The following is a 27,248-nucleotide window of genomic DNA, read 5'->3' on the forward strand; positions in this document are numbered from 1 at the left end:
GAAGCACAGCCTTACATACATCATCACCAACAATGTGCCAAAAGGATTGAAAGAAACAAGCTCCAAACCCATCTGGTCCTGGGGATTTTAGAGGTCCCATCATTTTCAAGGCATCTTCCACCTCCTCTCTTTTAAAAGCTTTTTCTAGGAAGTCATTCATCTCACAAGTAACATTTTCCTCAACTGTAATTGAGCATTTACTGATCATATCTTCCTTTGGCTTAACACTCTTGTACACAGCTGTAAAATGTTCATGAAAAGCTTTCTCAATCTCTTTTTCCCCTTCTTTCAAGAAGCCTCTACTATCAACCATTGTGTAGATCCTGTTCCTTCTTCTTCTCTGGTTTGCACACTCATGAAAAAACCTTGTATTCTTATCACCAAGGCTATACCGGTTCCTTTTTGCTCTCTACCTCCACTTGATATCCTCCTGCTCCAACAAACCTCCTACTTGCTTCTGCAGGCTCTTCAACTCTTCTATGTTATAATGCCCCAGATCTTCTTGAACTTCTTTTATTTTGCTTGTAATCTGGTCTATTTCACTTGTTCTCTCTTTATCTTTTCTTTTGAAACTTCTCACTAGCATTCCACTACAGAATTTCAACCTTGTCTGCACTTTCTTGACAAAATCAGTTGACTGCTGTCCCCTGACCCATTCTTGTTTTATTTTCTCTTCACAATCTTCTTCTTTCACCCAGCTTGCCTCAAATCTAAAAGGAAACTGCCCCCTTCTCTGTCTCACCTCATTTCCTCTTGTTAAAACCAACAAAGGTAGATGGTCTGAGCTCCTAGCTGACAAGCCCTGTACACTAGCACTTCTGAACATGTCCCTCCATTTATTGTTTGCCACACATCTATCTAACCTCTCCTTTGTAAAAGAGTGGTCATTATGCCTGTTACTCCATGTATAAAAACCATTTCTGCATCCCAAGTCATACAACATAGTGTCCTCTAAAGCTCCTCTAAATTGATTCATTTGAAGTTCAGCTCTTTGTCGACCTCCCACCTTTTCAGTTTGAATAAGAATCTCATTAAAATCTCCTACCACACACCATGGTTCCTGCTCCCTAGGCTTTAACCTCCTCAGTAGATCCCAAGAAAACATCCTCTTCCCTGTCTCAGGATGGCAATAGAACCCAGTGAATAACCACTTTATACCTTGTCCCTCCTCATTAACCTCAGCATTGATATGCCAAGTAGAATAGCTTTTAATTTCCACTTCCTCACTGTTTCTCCAATACAAAGCCAATCCCCCTTTCTTCCCCACCGACTCTACAACAAAACAACCTTCCATACCAAGTCTTCTTTTCAATCTTTCTAGTTTACTTGCTTTACTCATGGTTTCAATCAAAAAAACCATGTTGGCCTTATTCTCCCTTGTCAACAGACAAAGGTCTTGAACTGTCCGAGGGTTGCCAATCCCTCGGCAGTTCCAGCTGATAATTTTCATAATGCTAGAGCAGCCACCGCCCCCAACCTTTCCTTCTCAGAAACCTGCATCCCATCCAACCTAAGTTTCTTAGCATCTTCTAAACCCTCCTCTCTTTCTACCCACAAACCCTCTTTTCTTTAAAGCATTTGAAAATTTCATCTTACCTGAGGGTGGCCTACCTCTTGCCCTTCTCTTCCAACTAGCCTTCTTTCCTTCATGCATATTCTCCTGACTTCCTTGAACTGTCTCCACCACCATCTCCTCCCTTATTGCTTCATCTTCACCTTGCACAGCTAAGTTAACTAGGATCAACTGACTGTCCTGCTCCTCATTCTGACTAGACTTCCCCACCACTCTCTCAACCTCTTTCACTACCTCATGAATTATTATATTATTTTCCCCACTTCCGCCCACACTCCCTTCCACCCCTTTTCCTTCCACATTACTCCCTTCATCCTCCTTCTCCCTCTCCTGTCCATCCATAGAGACCCCCACATCTTTTGAACCTGTGAATGATCCATGAGTATCATCACTTCCAGATTCAGTAGACATAGACTTTCTCTTCCCATCCATCCATCTACGATTCCCTGGAATAGCTCTCATCCAGACACCATATTGCAAGTCCCCTCCCTTTGACCCTTGCCTTCCCTTCTGTTCTTCCCCACAGCCCCCCTTTCCATGTGCAATTCTACCACAATAATAACATAATTTTGGTAGTTTTTCATACTGGAAAGGGATCCACTTCCTCTTCCCATCCACATCAATAGTTCAACCCCTGGCCAAAGGCTGCTTCAAATCACATTCAATTCTTACCCTCAACACTCTACCCCAAGCTACACCATCCTCCTGAACATCAATCTCTCTAACCAACCCTACAGAATCACCTATCTGCTTCCCCATCTCAATTGTCATGCAACTTAATGGCAAATTAAGCATATGAATCCAGAAGCTAACCTTATCGAAGCTTATTAGATGTGGTTGTGTATCACCATCGTAGTCTTTTAACACAAACAAATAGTTGTCAAACAACCAGGGACAGCCTCCCATAACTTTCACCTTATCCTTCTTCGATGCAAATGTAATAATGAAACTGTTATTCCCAATTTCCTGAAATTCCATATGTCTCTCCACCCTCGATATTTTCTCCATTGTAGATCTAACCACCTCCCTCCCTATCTTCCTTTCAGAGCATATCTTCCCCACTACACTCCTCTCTTCCTTATCTCGAGCTTTCTCCATAGAAATACACTGCACTCCCACCGGCGTGTTCTCCTCCTCACTCAACTTCAATCGCTCCCAAATCCTTGCCATTTCCTCCATAATCAAACCTCTGCCTGCCTCAGCACACAGAGACACTCCCGCCTTCGTCTACAGCAGCAACCACCGTAGAGTTGAAACAGACTAACAAACTCCCCTCCTTCGTTTTCAGAGAAAACGGTTAGAGAGAGAGACTGAATATGAAATACTTGTTAAAGCAACACAACTCTACTTAGTTCTATTGAAAATGACATCAAACTTGATAAAACTGAATTTGATATCAATCTATGTTAATAAACTAGTTATCCAATTTGGATTGTCTCAATTCATCGAATGATTTTACTTTTCATGATATTCATAAAAGAGATGGGTTTCTGCCAAATGCTGAGAACTAACCATTTTAATCTTCTGGAATCCTGGATGTATGAGGATTATCTCTGTCTCAGAATTTCTACCAGTGCAGCTTAGATTTAACCCAACACCATTTAATTTATTTTAAATGTGAAAACTATCTTATGGGAAAAAATTAAAATGAAATAGTTTATAATATAGAAATAATATTTACAGTCTTAGATATAAAGTATCATGCACTCTCTTTAAAAATTAGATAATATAGGATTTATATAAAAAATATATATTATTTTTAAAAAATAGATCTTGCTCTTTAAATAAATAAAAAAATTACACATAACTTAAACACCCTAAACTGAATCTAGCATTCCTTGAGTTGTCTCATATGCTCTCGTTAGCCAGCCCTATAGTTTTGGGTTAATAAAATACGAGTCCAAGTTTTTTGGACTATTGTGTAGGTCTGAATTCAGCCCACGTTTTCGGCCTCAAAAATAAGCCCGACTTACTTAATTCGCTATAATATGGACTTGGAAAAGGCCGAGGTTTTTGACTGAGATTTTGATCTGAGTGGCGCAAGTCGCTTGCTTGATCTTAATATGTCCTAATTACTTGTCAATTGATCTCAGTTGGGCAAACAATGCCGATAGAATATGTGAGATTAGAGTCCAATTAAAGCCTCACCTCTCGGACAAGTGACTACGAACGCTTGTCCAAACAAGTGGGAATCTCCCCTCAGAAATCCTTTCCCAAGCTGTAGACAATTCTGACAAGATCTTGAAGAAAAGTTGAGTCATCAGTAATTAGGGTCATGTGTACCCTCAACCTAGAAAAAATAGAGGAAGAGAAGAACACGATGAGTACTTAGAGAGATTTAGGGGATGATTGGCAAGTAAGGAAGTAGCTCAAAAATCTTCAAATTTTCAAAATTTCTTATAATTTCATTCACAAACATAACTCAAATATAAAATACTTTTCGAGTTGAAGTTTTTAACAGTTTCATCTAATCATTACCTAATCATTACTTAAATACAAAAACCAATACAACATTTTATAAACTCAAAACAAAAATAATATTACTAATAATAAATAATATGTAAACAATTTTTAACTTTATCTATTCATTTTTATAACCTTCCAATACAATACTTATTTAAAAATATATTTTTATCTAAATTTTCCTTTTTCTTATCCCAAAACCCGATAAAAAACATTTTCATGCAAATCATTTTCTTACTATTTATAAAATTTTGAAATACTCTAAGCATTCAAACATTCGTTTAAAACTATGTGTTTTACTTATTTAGACCAACGGTGGACCCCAAAAAAAAAAAAAAAATCACTTGCCAATTATTAGTCTTGGAACATATACGTACATGCATTACTAGTCTTAACCCTAGGTATCCTGGCCAACCTTACGACCTTCTTGTTTTGCTATTATTAAGTAAGGGAAGTACTCTAGCTAGTTATAAAGGGATTACACAAAAATAATATTATAAATTGACATAATTTGATGTGATTCGTCAGATTATAAAGTTATTTTTATTATTAATTAGATCTAACAAATCAAATGAAATCACGTTAGTTTATGAGATTGTTTTTATATAATTCCTTCGCAAATGTAGAAGTACTATATTATTAATACTTGGTCCTTTGAACTCATTCAAAGATGGTAAAAAATAATAAGAATAATAATTAGGATCTCTAACGGTTTAATTTGAACGTGGTCTCCACTAGTCATATATAGATATATATATATATTTATATTTTTATAGTCCAATATTTCATATAATAATAATATTATTATTATTATTATTATTATTATTATTATAATGTAATAAATTAGTATTGGGAATATATTCCTGTAGCATGCCGTCAGCTTCTTTGTTAGTACGTACAGAAGAACAAAGCCATCTTCCTGATTCTGAGCACAACAAAATCCGGCGAGCGGATCGATTGGCAGCAGTTTTGACATAAAAATCCAAAACAAAAACGAAGAAGAAGAACAAATGCAAAGTCCATCCAAAACAAAAAACAAAACACCTACAATTTGACGAAGCAGTTTCGTCTTATTATTGCATAATTTTCCAAAGTGAACGAGCTGCATGCTAGCCGTATAAAATATGAACATGCATCCGCCTGCGTCGCTCCTTGTAATATCGTGGGACTCTTGCTATTAAACTCATGGTCCCGTAGTGCACGTTATGTTTTATCTATTGCTACGTCTTTATAAGGACTTTCTGCTCACTCCAGGTATCATATCGCACTACATATATTCACCTGGCTAACATGTTAAGATCATGGCCCCCATGGTCCAGTTCATTACTGATGATCAACGCAAATGACAAAATGAACATCGATCCATCTCAATCAAGAAAATGTTCGGTCAGCGGAAGGTTTGGCATGTGCATGCTCATCATCATTCTGTGACATTTTTTTTTTAATTTTAAATTGCACCATAAAGAGGAGATAGAATAGATATTATTCTAGATAGATTATTCTTGGAGATGATGAGTTTGTGGCTAGGGCTGGGCAATGGGTGTCTCATTACTTGGTAGGCTTGCTGATGAGCCCGGCCCATTGGATTAATTGGTGAAAAATCAACCCTTCTTATCCTAGGCAGGTGGATGGATTCTTATAAATGAATAATTTTATTTATCATCTATTTTATTATCAATTCTTGCAATATCTCATCACATGATATCAAATGATTAATCCACAGGTTACACATAACAAATTATCTCCATAATTCCGAGCAGTTGGCTCAAGTACTAGTGGTAAAAGCCTTGATAATACTTTCCCTCCGTATCTAAGCTAAGGTTTGAATCATCTTGAAATCATTTCTATGGGACTGTGGAAACTTTTCTTTAAATTGTCCGAAGTACACTTATGAGAAATTCCTTAATGAGTACTTGTGCACCCCTAGGATTAGTTGGAACTTTGTTATTAGACATCGTGTGTCAAAAAAAAAAAAAAAAAATCTCTAATCATTTAATACCACATAATAAGATTGTGGAAAGATGATGATTATAAAAGAAGTAATATGTAACATTGAACTTTAAAAACTAACTTAATACGAGCCAAGGGTGAGTTGAGTAAAAGCAATCTCATAATTATTAACGTTTACTTTTTGTTGTGTTTATAAATATTAGTTAGTATACGTTTTTTAATTAAAATTAAGAATAAGAAAAAACAACATTATTTGCAAATGGTGCATGTGGATCGAATTTGCTTCATTTCCGTTTCAACCTCCTAGACTGATGTCATCTGCCATGCACCCTAACCTTAGTGCCGCTCCTCTTAACCCAAGGTCGATGTCTGTTATGGCGGAAATCAAGATGTGGTATTTTTGGAGTTCATTTTTGGTCTCTACTTGGCCGCATATGACATTTAATAACTCGGAGGTTTAGGGAATTTATATATATATATATATATATAATGAATTGACTTGACTGCAAATGACATTGAATAACTTGAAGGTTAGGAAAGATATTTTGACATTTTTATCTTTATTTTTTCTTCTGGATTGGGATACAAAAGGTACTCCGTATTGTTCACATAAATTTCTCATTTCATATTTAGCTTTCTTTTCATCTTTGTTAGTTTGATTATTGATTTTTGTGTTTATACGCATTTTTAATCCCTCTTTGTTTATTGCACTTATCATAGTCTATTGCTCTTGTTGGGTTACTTAAGACTTCTCTAATTTTATAGGCAAATAAATTAGGAAGATCGTTTATGAATTTTTCTTTCCAGAAAAGTTTCATAATTAGAGTCTTCTTTTACCATTACTCTTAATTTAAAAACACCTTTATACCATCTAAAATCACTCAAGATTGGTCATCATCTAAGGTTACTTATAAACTGGCCGTGTATTCTTGAGATTATATTAACTGGGGTTCCTAAAAAATGTTTCATGATGTTTGTATGAGTACACTAATTCCATCTTGGATTCTTAATTTTACGTTGTTGTCTAAATTAAATTGGGTTTCATTCTTCATTTTGTTTTACATCATACTTTATACTCTGTCTGTTATCTTTAGAGAGACATTTTTCCGCCATTGCCTTTAAGTTCCTGTGAACCCTGAAGTGAGAATTCTACTACCTCTAGTTGTTAGCTAACATTGTCATGTATTTGAGTTTATTTAGGATTTTTTTCTAGAAAAACCATCTATGTTCCATTATACAGTTTGTCAATAGATGCTGAAAATTGACTTTGAAAACTTCTTTCTTCAAATGGGATATCCGGAGGTGTTGGTCTGCGATACCAAATCTTAATTAGGTTTGTTGGGTTAAATCTTGTACTTTTTATTCTCTTTAGTTCGAGATCTTAGATTTTTTTTTTCCCATCCAACTTAGGGTAGAACTAGTTTTATAATCTTCTTCTTGGGAACTATCATCCTGATCATCATCTTTATTTGCTATAACCTTTATAGTTTTTGAGGTAGATGCATTTTCTCGTTTGATTTTTATTAATATTTCTTTTAGCATTTGATTTACCCTATCAATTGCTTTTGTTTCTTTTTGTTTTATTCCTATTGCTTTCCCTAATAATTGGATTAAAGGTTGTTCATATTTTTGGACTTTGGCTTCATTATTGCAGTCGAGTTTATTTTCTATTTTATCGAGCTAATTTTCAAAAGTTTTGAAGCATCGGTTTGTATAGTTATTTTGTTCAACTACTTTCTGGATTTCATTTTCTGTGAAAATCTTGAAGAGTGAGGTTATTAATTCTGGTCCTTAATTTGTGCTCTAGGATTATGGTTTCTAATGGGGGATCATGTCCAGATTCTGTGACAGTTTTATCTTCCCTAATCTATTTTTTCTTTGTAATGACATTTGTTGCTTTGGAATGATGTCTTTCTATATCTAAAAAGAAATCAAATTTTCATCTAAATTGTTATCATAAACTTTTTTTTTCTAGCTAATAAGAATTTCTTTATTTTGTTTCAAAGTGTTTTTCATTATTGTTCTCTTTTTTGCATATTTTTATCATTACATCCCATTTGGATTTTGAGATGAGATGAAGCTTGCTTGTTCCCCAAAGTTTTCTTGGTCATCAATACGACTTGTCCTTAATAGAACCGATCTAACTCTCTGAAAAATCGAAATTTCATACTTTTGTCAGATTTTTTAACACGTGCAACCTTCAAACCAAAGACAAAAGCAGGGCTCGACAAAATAGAATGAGAATTTATGACCAACTAAAGCGATCTGCTAAATCTGCTTCTAATTTGAGGAACACTTTCTTCTGTAAATCATAAGAGGTACCGGATTTCACCCCGTCACGATTGAGATTGCCGAAGAAAGAAAAAAGGTTTCTTGTGCACCCCATCACGATTGAGATCATCCAAGAAAGATAAAAGTTTCTTGTGTGTGTGTTTATCTCTATTTCGGTGTCTCTTTTTCTATTTCCCTCTCGATTCTTATTTTTGTAATGTTATCTCTCTACCCACAGCCACTACTCCATGCCATTTTATCACCACTAACGACAACATTAGGTAAATCTTCTCCCTCACAAGGAGTATATTTAATAATTTCGAATATAAGATTGGTTGAACTTAAATGTTTTAAATTGTTGAGAAAGTACCTAGTAAATTATGTTGTTGGAGTATGATGAAGATAAATATAATACTCAACTGTTAGTGGTGGGTGTGGACAATTCAGGGTTGTTGAAATTTTTGAATTGAATCTTTGATTAGTCTTTTTAAACGTGTCCGGATGTTTCCAGATCCGTCTAAATTTCATCTAGACTTACTTTAGGGTAAACTAGTAAGTCTTAGTTATGGATATTAGCTAGACTTAATCCATGTTTATGTCACTGTTATATGGTTGAGTTTAGACCTTATTTACATTGAGATAATAAGAGAATAGACACTAGTATAGGCGCTATCCTAGCAACTTGTTTACAATCTATAAATTTGGGCTTATCAATTGTGAGAAAAGTCTTTTTGGGCAAGTCTAAATTCATGTTATTAATGATTAGGTGAAATTTTAGAGTTAAATGAGATCATTTTTAGTGTAAAAGTTGACGTATCCTAATAGTCTTGAAATAAGTTATAAGTGACCGTTGGCGAATGAGTATCTTGTGATTACTTTTGACTAGCAATCGATGTAAGAGGCTCTTTAATGGGGTTTTGCTAAAAGTACTGTTGGTTTTGTTTGGAATTGTACACTTTGGTATTATATTTCAAACTTATGTAAACCTTGAATTTGTACACATTTTTATGCTATTTTAGCACTACTTGTGGGAATTGTGCAAATTTAATAATGGTTGGAATGTTTGAAAAATATTATGTGGCTTATTAAATTTTGGAAGTTAAATGTGAGCGTGTTATTTATTATTGAGCCCATGATATGAATTCTTTGTGATATTTTTTACAACTCTCGTGGCGTGATGTCTAAGTGGCATCATATTTTCGTGGTATATTAATGCTTCTCAGGGTATGATGTCATCATGGCACGATATTTTTGTGGTATATTAGTGATTTCCCTATTATCATATGGCCATAAATATGATATTTTGTTGAAACTGTTGTTTGAGATAAATTTGTATTGTTCACATTATTTTTATTGAGAACTTATTCACTCTCTTATAGTCAAGGAATTGCCAAATCTCACACCCACATGAATTTGCTACTTACTAAGCATGTGACAGCTCACTACTCCATTTCACATCTTTTTCAGTTGTTGAATGTTTCTTTTGTTGAGGTGATAGCTTTTGAGCCAAAGATTCTATAGTTGAGGTTAGAAGTTTTGAGACTTGATGATTTTGTTACTCGAAGATATTTTTGGTTGTACAAAAAGTTTTCTTATAGTCATATCTTAGTTACTTTTACAGTTTTTGTCAAATTATCTATGTTGTAATTATTTAGAACTTAATGGCTCTGGCCAAACTTGTGAATGGATTTTTTAGAATCATTGTATTATAGTTGTGAATAGTTTGGAGGTTGTGTATTTTATATATATATACATATATATATGTAAATAGGGAGAAAGTTTTAAAAATATAGGTAGAACTTTGATCATTTATGGTGTCAAGTTCAGAACGTTACAAACGTGGTATCAAAACTTAGGTCTATTATTCAGTAGACACTTTGGAAATGATGGTGATTTTAGAATTCTACCAAGGTCTCAGAAAAAGTGTAAACCTTTGTTCATCATGCTCAAAAGTATTCTTTCACCATAGATACAGGAACATACTTCCCTGGTCCAGGAGATTAAAAATATATCAAAACATTGTTCTATGCTCTTATTTATATAACCCATTTTGATGATAAAGTAGGTTAAATATGCCGCCAAGGCAAAAGAATATGTCATTCAAATTTCAGCCTTGGAACGTTTAGAGGAAGAAATGTCTGTCATAGCTAAGATAGATGAAATTGATGAAGTGGCTTATAGAATATATTCTAAAATTGCTTGACGTAGAAGGAGACATGAAAATCTAAGAGATATTAAGAATAGAGAAACTCTTAAGAGTATTGAATTGCACTAACATACAGAAGGTTCGATATGCTACTTTCACCATAGCAGATACTGTTGAGAGGAAGTTGGATAGTATAGAATTGCTATTAAAGGAAAAACTTGGCAAAGGCACCGCCATTACCTGGAATAGATTCTAATAAACTCTCAATGATAACAACTATTCTAAAGTGGCAAAGGATCGAAAGGAAAGTGAGTTTGCAAACTTAGTTCAGGGGTCCATGACCATAGAGAAATATGCTGCCAAATTTACTAAACTCTCTAGTTTTGCCCCTCACTTGATTTTGATTAAGGGAAAAAATTTCAGAAGGGTTTGATTGATAGAATGCGTCACTTCGTATTGGCTTCAAGTTTTGGCACATATATTGAAATAATTAGAAGGACCATGGCAATAGGGAAAGATTTTAGATTGAGCGATGCTTCCAGTGTATACAAGAAGAGATCATGGCAACCTAGTGCCAGACTAGGAAAGAACCAAGGGCAAGGCTTTAAAATGGAAAATTTTAATAGAGGTGATCAAAAGGGACAACCTTCCTAGAAACTGAGTGGAAACCCTGTTTATGTTTTCTAAAATACCATAGAAGGCAACCATGCACTACTTAGGTTAATTTATGTTACACTTGTAAACAATCAAGTCATTTTGCTCGATAATGCCCAAATAATAAACAACCATGGCCAATTTAAAATAATAATAGTAATATGGGGAAACAAGTTCAAGGGGGAGTATATGCTACGATAACACAAGATGCTCAGGCTAAGAATGAGATGGTCACAAGTCTATGACTCACTCAAAAATGAGTAACACAAAAGCTATCTCAAGTGTAGGAGGATGTCGTGTAACAATTAGGAATAAAATTCTTAGATCATCTCCTCGGAAAAAGTTGTTTAAATCTAAACTTGTATAAAATAGTGAAAAGTTTCACAAATAGAAGTAGTGGTATGTACAATGAATGGAAGAGTGCAACAGAAATCAAAAAGGCACTAGTCATAGACTAGATTCATACTTTTGAATTTTTTTAGTGTCAAAATGAAACGTTAAAGACTAAAAAATTGAAATTAACAATTAAATATTCAACTACGCTAAACAATTTTAATTAATCTGAAAATTAAATAATAAATTGAAATTAATCTAAAATATACTTGCAATGCATATTTAAGAAAGGAAAAATCTTTTTGTCATCTTCACACTTCACACACCACACTTATTTTAATTTTTTTTCATTTTTTATAATAAATATGTAGTGTGTAGATGATAAATAAAATAATTTAATTAGTTTAATAAGAATAAAATAAAATAAAATAAAAAATAAAAAATAATATTTTAATATATAAAGTGTGTGGTGTGGGATGATGTGTAGCATTCCTCTTTAATAAAAGCTCAAAGAAACAAGAAAAATAACTAACATAAAATAAAATAAACAGTAAATAAAATGCCTAACTTTTAATCTAAAAATATCAAGAATATACCTTACACTTCAAATTGAAATTAAATAAAAAGTAAAGAATGAAAAGATCAAGCCAAATGAACGGAGATGGAGATTGAAAGTAGTAGATGAGGCTAGACTGTAGCAACAATTAGACCCCTCAAAGAGTTCTTCAATGGCGCTACAGTTCTTCGGTGAAAATAGTGTACGGTGTGAGTGAATTAATGCCTCAAAAGAAAGAAACTTGTGCAGTCTCAAAAATGCCATGAGAAATAAAATTTTTCAGCGTGAAAATGCCCAAGGAAAAAAATACAAATATGTTGCTCATAAGGAATAAAAGTGTGCTAGGTCAAAGTAACTATCTTGCCAAAAGTAAAGTGTTGCCATCCAAATGCCCAATTCCAAGTCTTCATAGAATAGTTGACATGTAGTTTTCAAAGTCCCTAAATCAAAAGTTGCCGTATAGAAGTTGAAGTCCAAATTCCAAGTCTTCATAGAATAGTTGCCGTATAGTCTTCAAAGTCCCCAAGTCAAAAGTTGCCATCAAAGCCTATAAAAAAAAGTAGGATCAATAATTAATACTAAAAGTGCATTTGCTTTTATAAATGAAAAGCTTTCTATTTCTTAGTCTATGTAAAACTAAATAAAGATAAAAATTAAAAATAAACTAAAATAAAATAAAATAAGAATAAAGAATAGAATATTAAAAATATGTTATACATATAAAGGAATATTGTCCAATTAAATAACAAGTTATAATATTAAGCAAAAAATCATGCTATTTATCAATTTAAATTACAACTCAAATTTATGCATTTTAATCATTTTTTCATCTAAAATCAATAATAATGTAATGAAAGAATTAAAATATATTGGTTCTAAATGTATTAAAATAAGTAATATTTCAACTCAATCAATCTACTTAACATATTTTTTGTAAATGCTGACATAGATTTTTATTTTAGATTGACTCATTCCTTTGTTTCTTGGGTATTTACTAAAAATTGCCACAGGTAACAAAAACTACTTGATTATGAGTTAGTAGTTTCAACTTCTGCCGGCAGTACCTTAATTGCAAATCTTGTACTCAGGTCATGCATGATTATTATTGAGGATAAGGAATTGTTAGCAAACTTGATAGTCACTACAAAAAAAAAAAAAGACAGAATCGTCGGCGTTGGATATGCGCTGGTAACTGTCCCAAAAAATGCCGCTAATTAATTTGCGGCATTTTTCTACCTGCATAACCATCCGTCGTTACTGGAGGGTCGCTATTTCCCATGTTCCAGCATTTGTGCAACTGCTGGTATTGGTAAATCTCATTAGAGGCGTTTGTATACAATTTAGTAGCATTTCGTGAAACGCCACCACAGTATCTACATTAACAGCGTTTCTCGAAACGCCGCTACTTTATCGTTGCCATTACCTTGCATATAATAGCGGCGTTACCATAAACGCCATTGCTACTATATTGCCGATGCATAATATAAATTGGCGGCGGCACATTGAATTTTTTAACGGCATTTTTCTAACCGTCGCCACTTTTTAAAATAATGGCGTTACGATAAATACCGCTACTAATAATTTACCAATGCATCATATAAATTGGTGGCATTTATAGATAAATGCCACTGATAATACATTGGCGGCGGCACCTTAAATAATTTAATGACGTTTATCTAAACGTCATCATGAGTTTGTTTTTTCTGCATTGCGGCTAATTGTAAATGCTACTACTAATTTGTTGCCAGCATATTTTTTTTAAATTAACAACATTAATATAAACATTGCAATAAATATATTACTGGCGCATTGCATTAATTAATGGTATTTATTAACACACCAATAATATGATATCACACAATAAAATGATATAATATATCAATTAATAATAAGATAAACGCTTCTAACCGGTGGCACCTTTTTTCTCTAATTATCGAAAACCAATGAGAAGTAGCCACGTAGAGCTATTATGCAAAAGTACGGCTAAAAGCAAAACAGGCGATCAATGCCCCCCTCCCCCCCCTCCTTTTCTCTTTGCTCTGATTCTCTCACGCGAGGGAAATCCTTTCCCTCTCACTCTGAAACTCTCATGCGAAAGGGATTGCGAAAGAAGAAGTAGATCCCTTCCCTCTCACACTCTGAAACTCTCCATGCTGGCCTATCTATTTACTCGCAATGGTAGTTGAATCCTCTTCTGTTAAGATTCCAAACGTTGTACATTTTTCTCGCGATACTTTCTTGCAAAGCTTGAGGTGCAAGTTTTATTCAAATCTTTAATTTATATTATATATTTTCTATAACAACTGTGGCCTTTGACTTTGAGCTTCGAATTTATTTCTCTTCTTGTTCACCTGTATTTCTTTGTCTATAGTCGTAGAGCACGCCGTTTTTATTCAATGTTGTTCTTCTTCCACGTTACTCACCTAACAGTTCTCTCCACTCTCAGATGCTTCCTCCGGCCCCCTCGCATTGGCGTTTAATATTACTCATTCAAGGTCTGCAGTCGTTCATGAGAACAAAGCCTCTGTCCCTATACTCGTGTCTATATTTTTGTTCGTTGCCACATTGTTTAATCATCCAGATCTTTAGTAACCTCTCAGGTCCTTGTACCTAACCTCCTCACCATGTTCTATCTCTATCTCCACGCTGCTTTTAGCTGCATCACCGTGAGCGTTGTCACCACTACTGCAACTTTTAGCTCAATCACACTCCAAGCTTTCACTTCGCAAAAACGCTGCCTCTCTCCAGTAGAACCAAACGACGTCACCAGCCCTCCACGTTGTCTCCACCTGCTCAGAAGGTCCCATCGAACACCCACCGCCACTCCTGATCAACCATGAGACCCAGCCGAACCACCCAGCTCCTCTCGAATCCCCATTTCCGTGGCACTACCTCACTTTCTTTTTTACAGGTCTTGGAGGTCATGTTAGGGTTCGGTCACGAGAAAGAATGAGAGAGACAACAGAGATGGAGTGAAGAAGCGAGAAAGACCAATGGCACAAAGGTTTTTGCCTTTCGGTGTGTGTGTGTGTGTGTGTGTGTGTGTGAGAGAGAGAGAGAGAGAGAGAGAGACTGCAGAGAAATTAGGGGGGGTGATGGGAGAGGGTATGCCTAAATGAACTCGATCCCCTGCTGCGCGGCATATGAGGTCTTGTATTCCCAATGAGCAAGCCGAAACCCGACCGATTGGGGGTCGCTGGAATACTCAAAAGAGAGAGACCGAGACCGAGTTGCAAAGCACTGATTGGGGTCGTTGAAACTCGAAATAGAGATGGGCTGGAATACTCGAATGAGAGAGATCGAGTTGCGAAGGAGAGATAGGGTACAGGTGAGAGAAACTCGAAACACAAATGGGGCAAAACAGAATGATCCCCTGCAACGCGGCTTCATTCCTTCAAGTTCCATCGCCTACGTGTCAGCTCACCATTGGTTTCCGATAACTACACATTATAGGAGGCACCGGTTTAAAGATTTTCTCTAATAATAAATATGATATAATAGGTCATTATTCATATAATTAAAAAAAAAAAACTTACAAATCAAAACACATTAAAGTTCTTCATGAATAATTCTTCATCTTCACATTGTGTTTGTCATTAGCTTTAAGACCATTTCTTTCATGGGTAGTTCTTCTTCACATTTATCCAATAATTTTTTGGAAAATGTTATGCAATCGTTGAGCCTGGAAAATATCAAAAAATTATACTAAATTAATAGAGATTAACCATAAATCAATAGCTGAAACTTCTAATCGATAACCAAAAAAGTTATGCAATCGTTGAGCTTAATTGCAAAATGTTTCTTTGGGTCATATTCAATATCATACAATCCTCAAGCTGGAGAGCTTCTAATCTAATAGCTGAAAGCATAATAGTCCGGATTCAAACAATGGGTAAGATTAAAATGATCTACTCGTTTATATATCCTACTCAAAATACCAAAAAACAGAATATACCTTGGGCACGACATCTGAAAAATGATCTATACGGAATCTGAAAAATGTAAATCTTATTAAGTACATAGAATTAGATCAACTTTTCATATATTTCAGAAAACATAGAGATTAAAAATGTAAACTATTTTGTAAATGCAAGAGACCTCTAATGAAAATGCAAAAACATAGAGATTGAAAATTTGGTTAATTACAAGGGACCTCTAATGCAAATGCAAAAACATATATAATTAACACAATCTAATAATAAATAGACTAATGATAGCCTTACCACTATTCTACCACCACTTTACCACTTTTTTTAATTTTTTTAATTTTTTTTTAAATTTTCTTTTACTTTACCACTTTACCACTTTTTTCTTTTACTTAATGATTAAGTATTTTAAAAAAATACTTAAAAGAAAATAAAGAAAAAATAAATACATTACAAGTGGTAAAGTGGTGGTAGAATAGTGGTAACTCTATCATTACCCTAATAAATATACATAGGATTTGTTTTATGAACTCAAGCTATTTTACAAGGCTCTTCAACCCCCACCCCACCCCCTTATTCTTCCCCACTTGCATTATTATCCCTCTCAATAAACATATGGCTTCTCTTTTTTTTTTTTTTTTTGGATGATGTGAAACCTCACCAAGGCAGGGCCTCTTGAACTCACCCTGTCTATAACTCATCCCAAACCCAACTTTTGACCATTAGACTGCACCCTGACAAGTTCCACATAAACATTGAAAGAGTTCATTTATTTGAATCAATTAAAGGCACCTGCCAATTGATGACAAGATGTAGAAAGTCATAAAAATGTTTTGATATTTTGTTACAAAGATCAACACTCTTGTTCAATTTGAAGCTATTTTCAGCATGAAGAAGCCAAAGATATGGATTCAGATAATGAGGAATGATATAGTTGCTGACATATATCACACACACACACAAGACTGGATGAAAAATGAAAGTGAAACAGGATATGTTTTGCCAACCCCTTGTAGTTTACATTTAAAACAATGAATTCAATTAAATGGAACTACCTTAATTAAACTTTGTAAAAGCAATCAAAAAATAATACACAAGGCAATACTTTTTCTAGAAAAAGGGGGTGTACCCGATGAAGCTATTGGAAAGTTATTTCAGAATTTGAACTGAACAAAAAAAAAATAGAGGACAAAATGGCTACAAAACCATCAATATGATATTTTCCTTAAGTTTTTCCCACCACTTTTACAATCAATTGAGAGCCAGTTTTACAAACTTGAATGTCCACAAAAAAGGAGAACTTTAACAAATATAGGACATCTGTAAATATAACATTGTAATATTAAGGAAACCAGGAATTTTAGCATTAGGTAGCAAGTTTCCACGTAGTCTAAACTTGACCAAGTAAATACAATAAGTTCCTCACTACCCTGATTTTAGTCGTTTAAAGGCTCAATACGCATTCACCAATATATCACATTAATTTCTTATAATTAACCAATAAGTTTTGAGATTAAAACTTAGAAACAATTCAAGAAAATAGTGACATTTAGTAGCTTAAAAATCCAGATCACAGAAAAATTGAACTTGAGACAGATACACACAGAGACAAAGAGTTGAGATAAGAATATACCACAACCATGTTATGGGTCAAAGAAGCCTGAGCGGATTCCTCACTTTTAAACACAATGTAAGCATGGACATTGCAATGAAGCGTTTTCATCAGAAAATATGAAACTGATTGAAGAAGGACACGAAAAAAAAGTTTAAAATAGCATAAACAACACAACATAACAAGCATAGACCAATTATAAATTAAACAATAGAATGTTAAAAGACTTCCACCAAATAGGAAAGATGAAAAATTCATCATAGCAAAGCAAAGTACCAAAAAGAAAAAAACTATTCAACCGATTAACCAAGCCAAAATAACTAGACGACACAGATGGCCCTGCCTTTCTCGGATTTTTGGTCTGAAAAAAAATAGTTCATTGGCATAACTCACAACTAAGTTAAATTTAACAAAATGAACATATCTATATCTTGTAATTATAAATAGACGACACAGAGGAATACCAAACCAGTAAAAAAGCTTTCGGATCAATATAATCAAAGAGGTAAAATAATCATTTTTGTACAAATCCTAACAACAATTATCACCTGTCAACAGCTTCATTGAATTGCTTTGTAATTATCGCTCCCTTTCTCGGCTTTTTCGTCTTAAAAAAAAAAATCATTGGCATAAATCACAACTAAGTTAAATTTAACAAAATAAATATATCTATTTCCTGCATACGTTAAAGGTAAAAAGGATACAAGATTATCATGGAACACTCACATCCATGATAGGCACAGAATGGATCCTGATAGACTATAGAAAAATAATTGCAAAACAGATTTACATTGGACTGGATTGCTCTATTTTTTGCATAAAAAAACAAAGTTACGTTGCTGGCTTTACATTGGTTGGGTTGTTTCCATGGTTTTATGTTGGTTGGGCTGTTTCCATGGTTTTTCTGACGTGAGGAATTAAGCTCCGGCTTGACAGAATGCTTAAGTTTATGGGAGGGATGGACGAGTTGCAGTGGGTTAGGGTCAATTAGTAGTGAGAGGGAAATTCAAGTTTGGATTGAAAATTTGACAAAAGTTTGAAGTTGGCGCTCAAGTTTGGAGGACCTGTTTTTGTTGTGGAAAATTTTGAGAGAACTCAGCTGTATACACATACATATGACGCCCCACGTTTATTAGAATTTTCTTTCCTTATTTGGCCTCTTTCCTTCTCTAAAGACTTTCCACTTGAAAGGTACTCTGGTGCTATATGCCCAATTGTGCCATGTATAGAAGTAGTGACATGAGTATCTTTGTAATCCATCAGTTTAGCCAACCCAAATTCTCCAACAACTGCTTCAAACTCTCCATCCATAAACGAAAGTGCATTGCATTAGGATTTGCAAGGGAGCTTGCTTATTTGCATGATCATTGTGATCCTAAAATCATTAACGTAATGTAAAAGTTGGCCTCTTTCCTTCTAATATATGGCTATACGTGCTAAATATTTCCAAATATTTCAATTCTTTTTATAATTAAAATATATAATATAATATTTTTTATATTATATATAATTATAATATATAATATATATAATATTATTTTATTATATATATTATATATAAGATAATGTTATTATATGTATGATTTTGATGTTATTCTAAGTAAGAATTGGTTCCTTGCATATCATGCTAATAACAGTTGTCTTTATTGATGATATTTTGGTCTATTCTAGGAATCGGTTGGAACATGAAGGACATTTAAGGTTGCTTTATATTACAAATTTTAAATGAAAGACAATTATATGCCAAATTAAATAAATGTGAGTTTTGGCTTGATCAAGTCGCTTTCCTAGGACACGTGGTATCCAAAGATAGAATTGTGGTTAAGGAAGAGTTCGGTCCAATCCGGTTCGGTTCCTGGGGGTTTTGTAGACCAGACCAGACCTATTCGGTCCAGGATTTTCCCACCTTGGACTGAACCGAATAGCCATAAGGATGAGACCGGACAGGTCGGTCTGTTTAGTTCAACCCTGTTCCAAATGGTCCAATGGCCCAAGTTTTATATCCTATATTTTTCTGCCAACAGTGAAAGTCTACTAACAATTTATTCAATTTTAAGCCAAAAATATCAAAAAAGAACTTGAAAGAAAAATAAAAACAATCATAAAAGAAAATTTGTCTATATACAATAAATTTGAATAAAGATTTTACTACAAAAAAACAAACATTTATATATCCATGCATCCAAATAATTTAAACAAGGTTATCAATCATAGTATTTAATATTTATCATGTATCAAACTAGAACCTTATTTACTATAACTATTAAATAATTTAATATATATACATATAGTATACTATGATATATATTAATATATATATATATATATATATATATATATTAGTATAAATATAATACTATTAGTCTATTAGTATATACTAATAGTTATTAACTTATTTACTATAACTAATAATACACTATTAACTTATTTATTAAAACTAATAAATTAATAATACACTATTACACTAGTACTAATACTATAAGTATATCAACTAATAATTATACTAGTAATATTACTAAAATACTATATGTTAGTGATAAATTGATAATACTATATTAAATAATAATAATAATACTCTTATTACTAATAATCTATGTAGTTATAGTGATTTAATACTAACATATTAAATTAGTACTAATTTATATTAGTATTAATATAAATATTAGTATTAGTATATAATTATAAATATTAGTATTAGTTAATAATTATATAAAAATTATATAATTAATTTAAAAAATTATTTATATAAATAATATATATAAATAATAAAATTATATAATTAATTTATACAATTATTTATGTAAATAATATATATAAATAATAAAATATTTTTTTATTTTTCATTCAGTCCGGTCCGGTCCGAGGTGAAAAACACCTGGATTGAGATTGGATCGAATGAGTTCAGTCTTATAGAAATTGGATCGGACCAGACCGAACCCAATTTGATTTGGTCTAGTTCGGTCCAAAAATGATCGGTCCAATCGATTTCTCCGATCCAGACCAGCCGAATCTCACCCCTAATTGTGGTAGACCCTGGTAAAGTAGAGGCCATGACTGCATGGAGTAGGTCAACTAACTTAAGTGAAATTCACAATTTCTTAAGTCTTGCGAAATACTGTAGGAGGTTTGTAGATGCCTTTTCTCGTATAGCAATGTCATTGATTCAACTAAGTATAAAAAATGTTAAGTTCTAGTGAATAGGTAAAGGTGAGAGTAGTTTCCAATAGCTTAAGCATATGTTAGTTACTACTCTGGTGTTAACCATACCTCTGATTCTAGTAGTTTTGTCATTTATAATGACGCCTCATATAGGGATTATGTTGTGTACGTGTTGATGCAACAATGAAAAACAATCACATATGCTTTCTGCAAATTGAAGGGCTATAAACTAATTATCCTACATATGGCTTGGAGTTGGCTGCTATAGTATTTGTATTAAAAATTTGGAAGCACTATTTATATGGTGTGAAGTGAGAAATTTACACCAATTACAAAAGTTTGAAATATTTATTTACTCAAAAAGAATTAAATTTGAGACAATGAAGGTGGATAGAATTAATTAAGGATATGATTGTACGATGAACTACCACCCTGGTAAGGCAAATGTAGTTGCAAACGCACTTAATAGGAAATCCTTTGGTGCTTGCAGCTGCTTTAGTGACCACTCAGATGCAAATTATTTTAGATTTAGGGAAGCAAGATATTGAGATTATAGTAGACAATTCTCGACCTTACCTAACTAAATTGAGTGTACAACCCACTTTGATTGAAAGAATTAAATAGATTCAAAGCAATGATGCGAAATTGCTAAAGATCATGAATTGACTATGAAATGGAAAGAAGTCTGAATTTTCTTTTGTTTGGAATTTTGTATTTTGGTGTTATATTTCAAACTTGTGTAAACCTTAAATTTGTACACATTTTTATACTATTTTAGCACTACTTGTGGGAATTATGCAAATTTTGTAATGGTTGAAATGTTTGAGGAATGCTAATGTAGCTTATTAAATTTTGGAACTTAAATGTGAATATGCTATTTACTCTTAAGCCTATGATATGAATGTCTTTATGATTTGTTTGACCCCCCCTCGTGGTGTTATTTCTTGGTGGCATAACATCTTCGTGGTATATTGATGCCACTCATGGCATTATCTCTTCGTGGCATGATATGTTTGTGGTATATTAGTGATTTCCCTATTATCATATAGCCTTGAATATGATATTTGATTAAACATGTTGTTTGGAATATAATTGTATCACTCACATTATTTTTATTGGGAATTTATTTACTCTCTTATAGTCAATAAAATTGCCAACTCTCACACCTTCATTAATTTGCTACTTACTAAGCACGTGGTAGCTCACTACTCCATTTCACATCTTTTTCAAAGTTGTAGAAAGTTTCTTATTAAGATGATAGCTTTTGAGTCAAAGACTCCAGAGTGGCCTTGGCTTTCGTTGATTAAGGATGGAAGTTTTGGGGCTCAATGGTTTTGATGCTTAAAAATAGTTTTGGTTGTACATAGGGTTTTTTTATAGTCATATAATAGTTACTTTTACTATTTTTGTCTAATTATTTGTATTGTATTTATTTAGAATTTAATGGCTCTGTTTGAACTTGTAAATGAAATTTTTTAGAATTATTGTATTATAGTGGTGAATAGTTTAGAGGTTGTGTATTTGATATATATTTATAAATATGAAGAAAGTTTTAAAAATGAGTGATGCTAAATACAGTCACTAATTGTGTAAGTATTACGCATTCCTTTTAAAAAATAGTAGGTCCAGTATTAAAAATTTATCTTTTTATGTGTATTTTATATTTACTAAATTTTTTTAAAAGGTATTGTACATGACAATTGTGCACTCTATAACTGCAAATAACTTTTCTCTTTAAAAATACAGACAAAACTTTAACCGTCTATAGTTTTGGATTTGGGGCATTATAAAGGTGGTATCAAAAGCTTAGGTCTACAATTTTGTGCACTTAGAAAAGGATGGTGATTACGGATGGTCATTTCAAAATTCTACCAAGGTCTCAGAAAAAGTGTAAACCTTTGTTCGACATGCTCAAAATTATTCTTCCACCATGGACACAAGAATATACTTCCTTGGTCTAACAAATAAAAAAAATGCCAAAGCACTACCCTATCTTGGCCTTCATTTTGTATATTTGTTCAAAGTCATAGAAAGATATGCCTCTTACGTAGGTTATGGTGGCATTGTCAAACAAAAGCTTGGACATAGATCTGGAAAAAAATTATGGCATATGGAATTCTACTCAAAATAATTATAGCACCATTAAAAAGAAAATTATATCTATAATATTATGTGTATTAAAGTTCCTACAAGATCTTTTAAACCAAAAGTTTTTAAAAAGAGTAGATTGTGACAGTGCAAAATTTGTTTTGGAAAAAAATGTCAAAAAAAATATAGCATCAGAACATGAAGTTTTTACAAGATAACAGTCCATTCTAGGTATTTTTTATTTTGATATATAATACGTATATATATAAATAAAAGGAGATCAGAACTCAAATCCAGACTTCCTAACTCATGAGTTTTTACAGGGCAAAAATGAGTTACAAAAAAAATCTTCCCCCCAAAGTAAGAGTAGAACCAAAACACCAAAGAAATAAGAGTTTGAAAAACTGATGGTGATTCCTGGACATGGTATTGAATACTAGTAAAGTCTCCCCAACTCACCACACAGCCTAAATCGATATCAAGTCCTTGGACCAATTAGAAGACCAGCCCTTGGAACACATTCAACACCTACGTACCTATGAGTCCGCCTTGGTTTCTTCATGAAACATAAGTTTAAGACCATCCACTTGGGAAAACCCATACCAGGTTGTGGATTTTTAAAGTCAACAAATTACTCAGAGATTGCCTATGTTCCAAAGAACCAGTCTATACATTTTTAAACAATTTCCAACTAACCTATTTAGAATAGAACCTGACCAAAGTCACACAAAGATCCAACCCCATCATGGATAAATCTCAACCCACTAGTCGATAAATCGCATTTTAATTCACAAGTAGTAGATTTTAAGTATAATTTCTTAAAAATAATGGAGAACTCACACATCTGTTCTCATGAAATTACAAGATTATGAAGAACCATTTAGTTATTATGACTACATGGAAGCATGCCTCAAAGTAATTCTCTGTCAAAATGAGACCTACAATCATTCTTGGTTTGTAAATTTAGACAACTCCTTCAAAAGAAAAATCCCAAGTTAGCTCTTAAGATGGTGAACTATTAACGGTCCCAGTATAAAAATTTACCCTAAAGAATTCATAGAAGTTATCAGATAGTTTTCTACTGTCCTCCAAGTTGATAAACAAGATTCCCAATTAATTTCCTACTTCCTTCCTTTTCACAAGTATAAAGTCCCCTGGATACTGAAATAGGAATTTGTCAAAGGACAAGATTCTTGTATTCGGAAGTTCTATGTAAAATGGTTGGATCAATTCATGTTCCATACGGTAATTTTACAAGCTCAGAAATAGGTCCCATCATCAACAAACCAATCCAAGTTCCTTGTAGAAAAAGTAAGACTTCAAACAATTATGGCTTCAACCATGACCCAAGTCAAGACAAAGGAAGATCTTGCAGATCTTTTGAAAAAAGCCCTATTACAAATTGAAGGAGCATAAAATGAGACATCTCCAATCTCTTCAGTATCATCTTCACTAAGTCCAGAACAAGAAAATGAGTAATAAATAAAGGTTAGCCAAAGTCACTCTTAAAACTAAGCCAAATTCATGACTACGTGAAATTTTCCGAAAAGCACAAGATCTCAATTCCTACCTCGGTAAAGATTTTTAAAAAAACTGGAGGAAGACAAGCTAAAAAGTAATAGAAAAATTAAGTCACTGATACCATTCATGAAATTGTAAGATCTAACAAACACTATTCATGAATAGTACGATGTCCCGTTATCAAATTATCCTCAAGTTTGTAAAAATTTTTAGGGCCAAAGATCATTACTACAGGATAAGAAATTTTTTATGCTACAAGTCAAAAGTAAAATAACTCGATAAAAGAAAAAGCAAAGCGACAACTGCAAGAATCTTCAGAACACTCTTATGTTGAGTCAAAAAGAAAATAATTTGACAAAAAAAAAAAAAAACACCACAACCACAGGAATCCATAGAGCATTCCTAGCTCCCAACCCTATAACAGGTAGAATCGGTAAAAGAAAAATTTATGGCAAAAAAACCAGTAACCAAAGAGCGAATTGTAAAGAGAGATAACCATAGAGAATGCCCTGCCTTATTTTTGTCATGTATCCCTATTCGTTTGAACCTAAGTTGAAACTTTAAGTAATGTATTCAAGTAAAGCTTAAGGTAATAACCTTGCTATTTTTTTTATAAAAGTATAATTTCGAAGCATATTTATTGTTTACTTGCTTTACATATTATGTTTATTGTTTACAAAGTTATAAAATTATTAAGAGCATCCATGTCTCGTCTCTATCATAAATTAAATTCTACTCCCACTAATTTCAAAATGACCTCTGTGTGTGTGTGTATATATATATATATAAATATATGTGTGTATGTATGTATTGACAGCACAACGACATTGCATGATGAACTAATTAGCTAGGGTTGGAGTGAGCTAGAACCGGCCCTAGGAAAGTTTCCGCTACAGAAGGTGGATTAGGTATGCCATGCGTTAATGGAATTAAATAAAATGTCTTCCATGAGTTAATAATTAACACTGTCGGAAAAAATAACAGAACAACACAAAATGAAAAGGCTTGAGTGAGGAGTACTTACAAAATTCAAGTTGGAGTTTTGTAAGATGTCAGAGTCACGTGTCTATATAAGAGAGCTGTAAATAGCTCGGTGTCTCATTTTCACAAATAAATCCAACAAATCATCGGCCAGACATGATCATTACCAAGGTTTGGGAGTATCTTCAGAGACTACTACGTACTTCTATTGGTTGCAAGGGGATGCATATCAGCCATTAAAATGCCAATATCAGAATAGAATGGCATACTGTCTCTCTTAATTTTTTTGACTTCTACATGCTACCTGTACTCAACCTCAAGATTACCCATCTTGACTTCGATTAAAAGCATATAAATAGTACTACCGATCTCTACTTTTCTCTTTTATCAATCACCATAATGATGATATCCTATGAAGTTTGACAAACAAAAAATATTCCTCTCATCATTATATATATACCCAGAACATATATGCACGTGATCGGATTCTGGTGTTTCTGGAAAACTTTATTCAAAAGCTGCAGGCAGATTCGAGCACCACCAGGCACCAGCTCCATTTACTTACATCTTTTGGCCAATCTTCAGCTTGTTTTAACCGAAGGAAAATGTCAAGCCAATTACAAACAATTTAACTACAAAGACTTGCATGTATGTATCATACCTTACAATCAATTCAGTGTAGCACTCTGATCACCTCACTTAATCGTCAAACATATATGGAAATTAATACATGTGCTTACACAAAATTAAAAATTTAATCACTTGAGTTCTTGAATTATAATATTTACATAAAACAATCAAAGGTGAACCCAACCACCTTCCAATGAGATGGTTATATAGGAACCACAAAATTAAGAATAATTGGAATAATTAACTTTTCTAAATGACTCTTGTGAATGTTCAGCTACCCATCATTTGAAATAGTATTGCCCAGTCGTCCAAAAGTAGTAAATTAAGGTTCCATTTAAATATTGAATTGAATTGAGTTTAATGATTTGAGAGTTGAGTATTTAGATGTTAGAATCAGCTTAAAATTAGACTGAATTAAGTCCATATTCCAAACAGAACCACCACCCTTATGGCATGTTTCTCCAGCCACCCTTTTGAGGTGGCAAGATCCACCACTTACTCTCTTCTACAACTGAAGGAGATATAAATTTTTCTCCCTTTATAAAATCACACATTACCTATCTTTTTCACCTCTCTCTTGATTGTAGAGTTTATTCAAGGAAAAAAACTCCTTTCCTATTCTCGTCCTCTTCCTACCCCTCTTCCTCTTTCACAATACACTAATTAGGAGAGATTTTTCTATTCATCTTCCCCACCTACCATCCTATCCTCTACTTTTCATGATTCCTACTTATCTTTATCGATCACCTCTCTCTATCTGCCTCCTCTTCCTTCTTTGATTTCTATAATCACCACCACTATCAACCTCAAGATCTTCGAATCCAACTCAAATCTCTTAAAGAAGTCCAGGTCTTTTAGAATATGGAATATCTTCTCTAGTGTTGATAGTCCCTTAATAAATGGGAGTACTTTAGATCCATTTTTGAAAGAATGAAGATCTTTCAATCCATTCAAAACTCTACATGACTCTTATTACAATATCAAAACTTACAGCTAAATGCTGTACAAATTTCGCATTACACTTCCTGGACCAAATGTCCAAATTAGTACCTTTTTGCGCGTACCGCACATAACATTTATTCATGAAAACGGTCTCCTTTTTATAATCATGAATATTACAATCTCAAATAAAAAATGTTTACTAAATAGATCATTGCAATTAACTTCAATATGCATGGCCTTGTATGGTTCCTATTTTCCAGTACGTACATGAGTCATGAGAAGTATATATAGTGGCATATATAGTCTCATGAGACTTATTCATTCTCATTCATTTAATTTGGGCCTCTCTGGCTCATTTTAGGAAGGGAATGCTTGTTCCACCAAGAGTGTACACCGAAAAAGGCTATCAATTATGTTTTTTTTTTTTTAATTTAATCATTCAG

The 27,248-nt window shown here is 33.3% G+C and overlaps 1 protein-coding gene across 1 annotated transcript; it reads right to left on the reverse strand.

Annotated features, from left to right (window-relative positions):
• Window positions 1–409: 409 nt before the first annotated feature.
• LOC122274609 lies at window positions 410–18,795 on the reverse strand. Its single transcript, XM_043083633.1, has 4 exons — window positions 18,598–18,795; window positions 2,246–2,800; window positions 1,597–2,104; window positions 410–1,482 (listed from the first exon to the last, which is right to left on the reverse strand). Exons 1-4 carry the CDS (start codon window positions 18,793–18,795, stop codon window positions 410–412), a joined length of 2,334 nt encoding a protein of 777 aa, XP_042939567.1.
• Window positions 18,796–27,248: the final 8,453 nt, after the last annotated feature.

Source organism: Carya illinoinensis, chromosome 8, assembly GCF_018687715.1.
Source record: "Carya illinoinensis cultivar Pawnee chromosome 8, C.illinoinensisPawnee_v1, whole genome shotgun sequence".
Classification (NCBI taxonomy): domain Eukaryota; kingdom Viridiplantae; phylum Streptophyta; class Magnoliopsida; order Fagales; family Juglandaceae; genus Carya; species Carya illinoinensis.

Coding starts and splice junctions, on each gene's coding strand:
- LOC122274609 (XM_043083633.1), bottom strand. CDS start 18,795: ATGGATGGAGAGTTTGAAGCAGTTGTTGGAGAATTTGGGTTGGCTAAA. Junction 2,801..18,597: donor ATAAACGTGGGGCGTCATAT/GTATGTGTATAC, acceptor TTGCTGCTGTAG/ACGAAGGCGGGAGTGTCTCT. Junction 2,105..2,245: donor CTTGGGGTAGAGTGTTGAGG/GTAAGAATTGAA, acceptor GCACATGGAAAG/GGGGGCTGTGGGGAAGAACA.